General features: G+C 36.5%; 1 protein-coding gene across 1 annotated transcript in view; it reads left to right on the forward strand.

The window, feature by feature from the left end:
* CORIN (corin, serine peptidase) overlaps positions 1-12,081 on the forward strand; it is a 152,355-nt gene that overhangs the window by 54,743 nt on the left and 85,531 nt on the right. The window contains exon 4 of the mRNA XM_081999432.1: positions 1,849-2,059. Coding sequence (XP_081855558.1) covers positions 1,849-2,059 — 211 coding nt within the window. The remainder of the gene's footprint in view (positions 1-1,848; positions 2,060-12,081) is intronic.

A 12,081-nucleotide genomic window follows, 5' to 3' on the forward strand; every position in this document is an offset into this window, starting at 1 on the left:
AAACTGGACTCTGCAGCTTTGAAAATTCCCTTAATTTGGAGGCTCACCACTTTTTTGTTGATCTCCCAGCATTTACTTTGAATTCTTAATGGAGAATCTGTCCTGAATTATATGGAAAAATGTGATTCCTGGATGAACAGATCCATTAGTCATTGTACTGTGGGAGTGAGAAGAGATTGTAGCAGGAAACGGGTGTACACTGGTGCTAAGATTTCATGTTGGCAGTACTGGGGAGGTGGGGATTCAACACAGGGACTTGTGGACATAGTTTTAGCTTGATTAGAATGAGGAGAGAGACTTGCTGTTATTTCAGTGGGACAAGATTCAATTCCTTAGTTTTTCTTGAGATTTCTGGGGAGGGAGAAGACAAAGAGGAAACTGAGTATACTCATCAGGCACTGAAAAAATAAGGATTGTATTTTACGAAATCTAGGTAAAATTTGAAACCTGCAGTTTTTGTTCATCCCTTCAAAGACATTGCAATTTGAAAAAGCTCAAATGACATTTTTCTTCATTATGCTTTGTTTTCCTTACTCTTATGTGAGGTTGTATTAGTCCATAGATACCAGAATTTGCCACTAAGTGCATTTAGACAGTGAAGACTCTGTCTAGACTGAAAGGTGAGGAAGATACAGAGTTGCTGAGCCCTTAGAGCTGCAACATGTGTGCTTTACATCCCCAGTTTATATCAAGTCAGGAGGTTGGGTGTAAATGATCCACACAGTTCTTGGAAGAAGCCATTCCCAAAATGTCTGATGATGGAAAGGATCTACTCCATTTGGTGCTACCTATGTCCAGTTTGCTCAGATAATGAGAACAGGATTGCTGAGGCTTGAATATGCTCAAGAGTTTTCCCCCTTCAGAAGGCTAGAGTTGGGATGGTCGTTTAGCATGAGTTTGATGTGTTTATAGCATGATTAGTGGCAGTCTGGTCCTGAGAATGATCTGAGGTCCCTGCTTATTGAACAATGTGGATATGCTCTGAATGTGGAAAAAAATGCTGCCAGAGCCTGGCTAGATGGCCTAGAAAGGCCTACATCAAAGTAGGGAGCTGTCATAAATACTAGATTTTAATAGTTTGTTCTTGATGAAATTTTTGAATTTTGTGTGCGGCTTGTGAAACTCACTCTGAAGAACTTCATGTAGTAAGTTAACCTGCTGATCATGCATAGCTGAGAGACCCTACTGCACGTGACAGGGCATTAGCAGGGAAAAGGTGCTCTGGTTGGTCAAGAGTGGGACACCAGTTTAGGAAAGGGTAGGTGTACAACCTGTAAAACCAGATAATTCTATGTTGGTAGGATAGAGAAGAAAAACTGTGGAGGTAAAACTATCACCTGGGGAAAAATAGGTAAGCAAGTTGATGATTTTGGCAGGAAAGCCAGCTACAAAGTAGAATAGTAGAAAAAAGAGAAACTGGAAACACCAAAGCCCGAGCAGCTTCAGAACCCAATTAACCTTAATTTTTTTGTATGACTTCCATTCTTAGTTTCAGCCAGTTGGCTGTACCCAGGCTATTCTTACGGTGTGTTCATCCAACCTGTGTCAGAAAGAAACATGTTTTGTGTTATTTCTAATTCAGTTTTGTAGAGAGTCAGAGGATTGTGAAAATATCTATGAGTTTATTTGATTTTCCAAACTAAGCTAGCAAGCTTCTCCAGATTCCTTATTTTCTTAGGTGCTTACTTTTTGACAGTGTTATGACAGCATTATCGAATGTCATCTTATCTGTGAGGTACAGGCATTGCTTATATATTATATGTACTGACTAGTCAATTCAATATATGCTTTGAACCAACTATTAAATGGTGATACTTTTGTTCTAAATATATTGTTTTGATTTCACAGGTGCCTGCATAAATATCACCAACAGCCAGTGCCAAATGCTGCCATATAACTACACCACTATAACTTCAGTTCTTTCCATTGTCAAAAGTATTGAAATGGAAAAGTTCCTGAAGTTCTTCAGTTATCTCAGTCGTCTCAGCTGCTATCAACACATCATGCTGTTTGGCTGTAGTCTTGCTCTTCCTGAATGCATCAGTGACGGTGATGACAGGTATTTGGGAATGAAAATCAGTCAGTGACTAGAGCCAATCGTGATAAAATACTCTCTGTCTAATCAGACAAGGGAAGATCCAAACTAAGCCTATGACCTCATTGCAAAACTCCTGTCTGTCAAAACTGTTCACAACATTTCTGCCATGATAAGCCAACTACAATAGAGTTCTCTTAGAAAAAATATCGCCATTGTATGGAATAAAACTGTGATGTTAGGGAAGTCAGGCTTATTTTCTTAAAAAAAGTTGTCCAACCAAAATTCTTGTACCTCATTTCTCTAATCTGAGCGAGACAAAATGGAATGCTTTGTAACAACATAAATGCATTCGATATTTATAGTATTGGCATAAAGTGTGGTGGTTGATAGTTAAATTAAATTAAAATTTTTTAGTCTTTTCCTTCAGAAGAGTTAGGATTTTAAATATTTTTTTTTGGTATTAGGTTAGTAGGATGTTTTCAGTGACATGAACTGTTTTGGAAGCTTAAGAAGCATGTATTGTTTTCTGCATTTACAGAATTACACAGCATTAGTATCATGTACATTCGCTTTTTTCATTGAGTTTGATTTGAAAAAGGATCAGTGAGTTTAACAGTGCTAAAATCAAATACAGCACAAAAAGGAGAAAAGGAATTTTTTTTTAAATATGTACACTATCTTTGATGTTTCTGGAGGGGGAAAGAGAGGGTGTAGATTTTTTATTTTCATTTCTCCTTATTTCCAATTTCTCCACTGTGAAATTCAGTGCAAGAGAATATGGCAATTGAATAAGTGATTCAATTAACATAACAAGAACCAAGAAGCCAAAAGCTGTGCAGTTTAGAAGGGATAGGATGCTTATGAAAAAAGCTCTATGAGATGAGGTAAGCTAGTCTAAAATATAGCTGCCAACGAAAGGTACAGTCTCACTTCAGGCAATATATACCTATCATTTCCATTGCACCAAAGAGCTTCCTGGATTGGCCAATTAAAAAACTGACAGAAAATTAACCTAGGAAAAAAGTGTACAGATGATTATGTAGATAGGATTAGGGTGGAGGTAAGGCAGCACGGGTAACGGTGGAATGAGACTGACCATTAGACTTCCTGAGCTGTTTAATCCAAATACACCTGTGTGTGTATCTTTGTTAGACTACTGAAAACTATTTTCAATTAACCCTGTTTAATTCAGTGCATGATTAATTATAGCCCCCCCCAATTCAGTATTACAGTTTTTCCAGTTAAACAATCTGGTAACATACAGCCTTAAGTTACCTGCTGTCTCTAGAAATCATAGAACAAAATAAGAAAAGTGGGTTCAAGTAACAAATTGATGCATTTAAAAGTTCAACAATAAGTGTTGCTTCACTTATTCTGCTTTGTTTGGAATCTGACTTTCACAAAGCTTTTGAGAATGAATAGTGCATGTCAAAAGTGCAAAGCTCATAGATCAAGCAAATAGTCGTGAAAGGATAAGAATTTTACCTTTTCTGTTTTTTTCCTGAAGACATCTTTGTTCCAGGGCTTACAGTATGATGGCTTCCTTGCTAATTTAAAAAGAATAGAAGTTAAACTAATGTTAGGAACATACAGGTTTTTGCTCTGGTTTTGTGTGGCGACGAAAATACTTTGAGATTCAAGACCCAGGATTTTTCTTTGTGTGTGGTTTTGTTTTGTTTTGTTCCCCCCCCCCCCCCAGCAGCAACCTTCTTCCATTAATTTTTAATGTCAAAGCTGGAACTGGGTTTCCATGTCCTGGTTTATGCTCTGGAGATCACAATGCCTCCCTCTATTCTTATTTTAAAATCTTTTCTGTGGAAACTGTCCTGGCCCCTGCAGGCTGATTGGGAAGAAAGTCCAATTTGAGACTGTAAATTATGCAGGATTACGTTAGAATGTGACCTCACTTTAAGTAATCATATGTCTCCGGGGTGTGTCAAGGGTGACACTGAAAATGTAGGCTGAGTGGCAACCACAGTAAGGACCATAAGGGTGGACTGACAAAGTGCTGGGTTGTTAAATATAGTTTGCTAAACCTGAGTTTTGCTAGTTTAACTTCTGCTTTCTTCTTTAAATTTCTGTAGGCAACTGCGTGATTTTTGTGATCACTGTTTTTCTTGTAGCACCCAATTATTGCAGGCAAACAGATGTATTTCAAAGCCAAGAATAATGATTTTAAGAAGCATCATATCTGCATAAAGTAATTATTTAACACCTTCTGTTCCCCTCTGCCCCCTGCCAAATAACTCCTTTTAATGAGATCTGGAGAAAGGTCTTTGTTGGTGTGAAAAGCTCTTGGTACGATAGGTGGAAGTTACTTTGTATGTGTTGAGTTCAGATACAAAAATGGAAGAGATGGACCTGTTTTAGGTCTGTTGAATAGGGGAATCAGGGAAGTAGAAAATTACTGAAGAAGCAGAAGAGCCACTGTCAAAAGACTCTGATGGTAATGAATGGGATATGTCCATATGCTGTAGCCTTTTTTTGGGACTATGGTTGTTTTTAACATACAGTATCACTAGTATGGAGAACAGTTGTTACTGCCATTGTCACTAGTTCCTCCAGTCAATTACAGCTGTTTCATTCTAATTGTCAGTGCATCTCTGATCATAATTTTTCATCTATCGATATTCTTTGTTTTATAGAGCAATTGCTTCAAATTTATGTAAAGCATAATTTGACAAATGCTGCTTACACAGCAGAGAAGAAATTAAACTCATGTGATGCTCAGATGTCTATTCTTAGGTATTGTTGAGAGAGGCTGAGAGGCTGTGTTGGCAGCTGCAGCCATGGAAGCAATAATTATAATGCGTTACAAGAAGCAACAAGAAGGGAAAGTTACAAACACTAATCTTTGGCATCCAGTGTGCTGTCATTACATAGCTTTGCTCTGATATTTAAACATGTCTGTTTCACATTTATCTTTCATGTGTTTATAAATATTGTATTCATTACCACTTGAAGGAGATTGAGTTCCTAGGCAGAGAGCATATTCAGTGTCTGTGTAACCCACAGTGCAGTTAGGTACTGGGATTTCCGAATACTACCACAATACCAATGCTCTTAAAAATTGTTCTTCTGTATCTTACTGCAATGAAAATCATATGTGGCAGTAAAAATATATTAATTTTAAAAGTTATATTTAATTCCAGCAACTGGATGTACAGCAAGCTCTGCTCTTTTAAGAAAATAGATAACAGCACCTTTAAAATACTATTTTCCAGTAAAGGTAAGGCTGAAAGTACAACTAAAACCTGTGTGAGAATGGAACATGGACAGCTGAAGTGCAATAAGACCTTTTGCTTGCTTATTACTTGCTCATAATTTGGATAGTAAGAGACTGTTTATTTAAAGGTATTATGAAACAACTTCCTCCTTGGGTGAATGGATGAAATCTTTCCAATATGACTTCAAAACCAGGCTTAACACATCTGACTTAACAGTCCAGCAGCACTGCTAAGAGAACATGACTCAATCCTGAAAAAGAACACCAATGATGCAAGAATACCTTAAACTAGTTAATGTGCTTAGCTAATGACTTCTAAAACATTCAAGGTAGTTAGTTTGTCCTTTTGGGTAGCATTAGTCTGCAACCTATTACCACCAATGCAACACTGGTATTTTATTTGTTGTAAGAAAGATCTGTCCTCAGAGCTGTTGGTCATGATTAATGGTTTAAGCTAGTGAATTCTACTTTATTGCTGGGAGACACTAAGAGTGGATCAAAGGTCTGCAAAGTAGTGGATGTTTGTTTACAGCAGCTCACTCGCATTGGATTCTGCAAGTCCTACAGACTTCAGCTATTGCATTCAAGAAACCCAAAAAAAATCTGAAGTTAGTGTGCAGTGTTTTTAGATTTTTGAAAGAAAAACAGGGTGTATTTTAAAGCCAAGATTAATGTAAAATGTAAAGATTCAAAATCAATAGAGAAATTCATAGCGGGTCAATGTATAACTGCATAATGCAGAAAGACTCATTGAATGATGCTTTCTAATATTTTGTGCACTTTACCAAAAGACTTGGTAAAATAGGCAAGCTATGTAAGATCCTGAAGGCCTATGTACATGGCTTATTTCAGACTTTTTATGCTGGGAATGAATTTGAAGGTTATGGAGTCTCATAATACCTCTTTGCTGTCATGCTATCTTCTAAAGCAGGAACTAATAGCTTGAGTACTTCCGCTAACCCTTTGTGTAGAAGTGTATTCCAGAAAGCTGAGGAAATGCCTTCCATTGATAGAACCCCAGAGTCTCAAATCTTTGGAGGTCAAAATTAATTTAAGCTCTGCCTAGAAAATAGTATTAGGACAATGCAAACTAAAAAGTATAGTATGCTCTCAAGGTAAAATTCTAATGCATCTTGCATCTCTGTATCTGTTTACTCACTATGTTTTTTTCATGTCGGACATCTTTGAAAATAAAGTTGTGAAGTGGTTTGTCTTCAGTTAGGTCTCAAAGAGTCTGTCTGAGATCATAGCTTTTTATGCTGGATGCTGTACAAACAAGCACTGAGGGGCAGCCTCCTGCCTCTCAAAGTTTATAGCCCAGCTGGACAAAACAAGTAATTGATAGGAAGAGAAAGTAATACTGTCACATTAATAGTTGGGGAAGCCAAGACTGAGAAAGAAATTTACAGCAGAGCGGAGAACTGAACCTGTAACACTTATATCTTGTGTCTTTAGGTACAACATCATTTTTCCTCGTGATCAACATCTGCAAATTCATTTCACTCATTATCATTTATTCACTTTAGTTGTCATCTAATACCTACTGAATGTAAGACAAAAGTCTCTGCCATAATTTCACTTTTTGCTTTTTTTTTTTCTCTCTCATCTTCGTTCTAAAGGAGAAAATAATATAATGAAGGGAAAATCCTTTCTTTAATTTTCAGGTTCTTCCTTACAAAGGCGTTTGTCATGTTAATGTCTATATGTAACAAATATTTTAGTTGTGCTGTAATATCTATGCTACAAACAACAGTAGCCAGATAAAGACTTGTAAAAAGCCAAAGAAGACAGAATAAGACTACCTGATATGTTAGGGGTGGGGAAAATTAACTAGTGAAAATCAGGTTAATAGGTAAGAAGCTGTGACTAGTTTGTATACAGTCAAATATCCTTTGAAGAACTGCTCTGCTGTGACTCATAGTGACAAATTAAATTTTTTCTTTTTCTTGTTCATAATCTTCATCTATTTTCTGTAATTTATAAAAAGGAAGAAATAAAATGTCTCATTTTCATTATGGACATAAACTAGGATGAAATATTAGGTCCAAAAAACAAATCCAGAAATATGTGTAGTGTCTCTTATTGTAAAGCGACAACAGTTTAAAACAAATTCGGGGTGAGGTACAAGGAAGGAGAGGAAGAAAATTTCTTTCAAGTCCTCTTAGGATACGGGAAAGAATCAAACTTCATAGAGTAAGGGACCTCTGGCTGTCATGTTTTGTATAACCCATGAATGAGATCAGTGATGTTGTTATTTCCCTTTTCCTGCTCTTGTGAACTGCACTCTAAGCTTATCCATGTTCTTTGTTTCTCCTGCTTACAGTGAAGTTGATTTTTATTTGATTTGCTTTTATCACAGTGCACAGTTAGGCTTTTAAAAATAACAAGACATTATCTAAAAACTATTTTTTAGAGTTAATTGAGGCTTTGGAAGTGTTTAGAGAAAAAGTTAGCTGAGTCACATAGATCTTGTTTACATAGCTAACAAGAATTTTTATTTTAAAACTTTGAACAGGCACCTATCAGCATACATTTAAGTCAATATCTATTATGCAAAGCCCATAATGGGTTTATTTGTGTATGAATATGTATGATTTTGGATAGGCAATCCTCCACTGGCATGTTTCAGTCTTGTTTTGATCTACCTAATTTTGGTAACAAAAGCAGGTAAATATGCCAAGACAAAATAGCAACTGCTAGGAACTCTGTGTCAGCAGTCTGATAGGTAGTCTGTGACATGGCTGCTACACTATCTTTTTATAATGCATCTGCATGGAGATGTCAAATTAGAGTTGCACAGACAACTTTGCCATTCTGCAGCTTTTAAGAAATGTTTAAATTTTACACACCTGTGAAGTTACAGTTTCAGAGTAATTTTTGAAGTAGCTGTATTGAGAAACCCTCCTGGAAGGACATTTAGAATCTCCTATCATAATCCTATCTGCAATGGTTTCATTAGAGTTGGTGATACCTGATTTAAAAAATTAGGCTACAGCATTGGTGACAGTCCTCTGAGGAAGGTGGGATGAATTTCTCCTATGCCTCACTGCCTTGTCTTTTCATGTTCCCATGACTCCATCCAATGTATTTCTTGCCATGACCCAAGCACATGGGGTGGAGGCTGCTTTCAGATGCTTCTAAAGTGGGTGCTAGTTGTTTCCTGAGTTTGCATCCTGGCTTTTTGCACCCTGTTGGAGTAGCTTCATCCTTTTAATATGCTTTCTTTTTGATGGTGCCTCTTTAGACCAAGCAAGTTAACATGACTCAAAGAGGCTATTCCAGCTGGAGTTTTGGCAATGGTTGTCTCTCAAGGAGATCATCTATTCTATTCATCAACCTTGAAACAGAAGATTATAAACTTCAACTTTTTAATTATGAATAAAACAGAGGTGATGTTCAGTGGATGAAGTGCTTTATATCTAGAACGTTTGAAATCACATGTGTTTTGTTTTAAATGTTGCCATGACTTGGCTTTGAGCCCTTGGGAATCCAACAGACTTATGCACAAGAAAACAAACTGTTGTAAAATCTGTCTTTGAATACATAACCAAGTCATAATCCAGCCTTCAGGTTTTAAATCTAGTTGTGGTTCATGTAAGCACAATTGTGACTTGAACCACACAAGCTCAGTGATCCAGCTAATGAAAAACATGTATAGTCAAATCCTGTCAAAAGTGAACACAAAAATTAGAGATGAAGAGAGTGTGATAAAGTTGTGAATGCTTCCCCACACAAATAGTGTGCTCTATCTGCCACTGTTACTAATTTTTGTGTCTTTCATTGCTGATTTAAAGCATTCTACAAAGGAGATTGATATAATTATTACTGTTGAGCAGAAAAACTGAGGAACACACAGGGTGTGTATTACTTGGGAAAGCCCAGACCAGCAGAAAAAATGAATACTTTTTTCTTTCATTGTACCCTTTGTACCAGTCAATATGCCTTCCAATAGCTGTAATTTCACAAATTGTTATAATAACAGTAATTGCATGGTCTAATTTTTTCAGAAGTAAAATGCTGAGGATAGAGTAGCTAATGGCAGATAGTTAACATGCCATGAGAAACATTTAGTAAAGTGTTTCCTAACACGATGTATATACTCAGTTTCATCTTCAGTCTGCCCTCAAATTGATAATGCACTAATATAAGGTGAAATAGAACTGATTTACAGAAACAAGAAAGTGAAAGTGTTGGCAGGTGTAATGCACAGGGTAGAGATTCAAAGTAGCAGACATGTCTGCTTAAGGTATCTGTAAAATAGCACTAAACAGTTCGTGTGTACTTTTGGAAATAGTCATATACAATAACAGATGTCATATGCAAGGTCATGATTGAAACCATGTTTCAGTGAATGTGATGAACATACCTGAATTATTTTCCTAAACAAAAGGACAGTGAATCAAGTCAGAGATAGTTCAAACAGAAAATGGAATAAGTAATAAATGGATACATATGAACAAAGAAAATCTACAATATACAGGTTCAGAAAGTGACGGAATATTTGCACGGAGAAAGGAATTAGAAGAAAACAAATCCTCAAACCCCAACTCCTACTCTGAGGAAAGATAATTGTTCAAGAAACAAAATTTTATTTCTGCTGTCCTATGACTAGAACATGTTCTTCATGAGATACAAGTGAGATGTTGAGTTAAGAAACAGCTGGTTTACATCTGACTTCAAAGAAAGGAATGCTCACATATTTCAGAAAGATTGGTGTTGACCATCTGGCAAGAAAAAAATGAAGAATTTTGAAGAAACATCATTCAAGAAGTAGCATTTCTGAAGACATATCTTTCTTCTCAATGCAGCCTGTATTACTCATGAATAATTTCATATTTCATGAGTTGTTTTATTAGTATTCTGTAACTGTTACTTATAAGGCAGAAAAAAATGTGCTGATGAGAAGATTACACTTTGCATTGTCCCTCAGAACTCAGACCTTGAAATCAACGTCATACTCATCACCTTAGGAGCCATTACCACTTCGTCCCAAGCTGAGACAGCATAAAGGTGACAAATATAAAGTTTGATTTTGCAAGGAGTGCTAGGGAAAGTATAGGTAATGATGTGGCATTGGCCAAAATGCCTGTATTGAAAATTGTTTTGTTTTTCATTTTTTCTTGAAAAATGTTTTCTTAGAGGACACTTTCTCCTGATCTGTATAATTTTGGGGTAAAAAAAAAAGAAGAAAAAAGCACCATTTAAAATTTTTTATGCCTAATATTTGTCCTGGGCAAAAACAGAAAGAAAAAATGTGTTGCTTATGAAAAATCGTTCCTTGTAATCACTAAGAGTTCCTAGTATCTCCAAGTATTCCAGCAATGGAATTTGAAATTTGGCAAGGAGGTTGCTCCAGTAAGTATAAGCTCTTTATCATGGCTGTTGGAAGCTAAGAAGATAAGAGAAGTAGAAAATAAAATGTATTTACTTTAGGAGAACTTCTGTTTATAAAGTTTATGTACCTATGAATATACCTACAGAAGTTAATGCCCAAATTTTGGCTTACACGTGTCTGAAAAATCAGAGTCTCTGAATGCGTCTCCAGCAATGTCATGGCTCAGCTACTTAGGTGGGCTCTTAGGTGGGCCTAAGAAAGACTCTCCATGTCACTGACCCTCCCAATAGCTGGGGGTGGCACTGGGAGCTAGGTACAGGCCCTTACATAAAAGGGCCGGAAATTAAGTCTCTGATGCCAAACTTTTTTACAGTAATGTGCCAGTAGATGGCAGATGCAGTGTAGGGGAAGGACAGACCAGGGACAAAATATAGGGAGAGCAGGACAGAGAAGTGAGATGCTGGAGAGAATGCTTTTCCCCCCGCCTACAAGTGCAGGCTGTTTACAATTACTGGTACATATAATTTGTAAAGAAGTTAATGTACAGGAGGAAGGGATTGCTTAAGACATTAATTAAAAAAATAAAAGCTAGAAAAGTAATATGGAGGTAAGTAATGGCATCCTACATTGGCCTGGTCTGTGATCCAGCGGGTATGAAGCCAGCATTTGCCAGAGCAGGCAGCATCAAAGACACACAGTGTTTCACCCTCTCCACTGATCTAACGTACTGACCACGAAAACTTCTCCAAATCACAAAAGAATCTTCTTTCAAAGCGTGCATGTTGGGGGGAATTATTGATATACCAAAGTTAAAAGGTTATCAAGCAGAGAAACATTTTTGAGCACAACTGGGCATGGGAATGTCCCTTTGAAAACATATTTCACAATGCTGCTCAGAGGATTTAAGAGAAAGGAAGGAGGCAGAAAAGAAAATCAGGAGGACTGGTTATTTTATGAATGCATATTTTATTGATTGATTGCCTCCAGCCCTGTTGTTGTAATGATTTGTTGTGTGTATTATCTATTATAAGCTGTGGTTTCTGGTTTCTAATTTGGTATGTTAACAAGGGATCACAGGTCATCCTCCTACACATGCAATATATTATTACTTATAAATAAATACTGATATTAAGTAATTGAAATAATTTTTTGCAACAAATCATAAAATGAACATGGCTTTTTGTTAATGTTTGTTTGGTGATTTAATATATCTGATAGATATATTTGTTTTTACAAAATGAGGTTTATTTCATTTTATAAATTGCAATAATTGTAGGACAGGAACTTTCAGTAAAACCTCGCATTTTCACAAACATTGCAGGAGTATTAACACTGATAGTTTCCTATCAGACTTGTGCACCGGGACTCAAAACCAGAAATGTATAGATGAGGGAATATTTTATCTTAGTATAGCAAAACTGCTCTAGTAGATATGAGTACATTGGCTCATGCAGAAGTTAATAAAAAAAAGGCTTTTGGATT

The sequence above is a fragment of the Phaethon aethereus genome, assembly GCF_964289735.1.
Source record: "Phaethon aethereus genome assembly, chromosome: 4".
NCBI lineage: Eukaryota > Metazoa > Chordata > Aves > Phaethontiformes > Phaethontidae > Phaethon > Phaethon aethereus.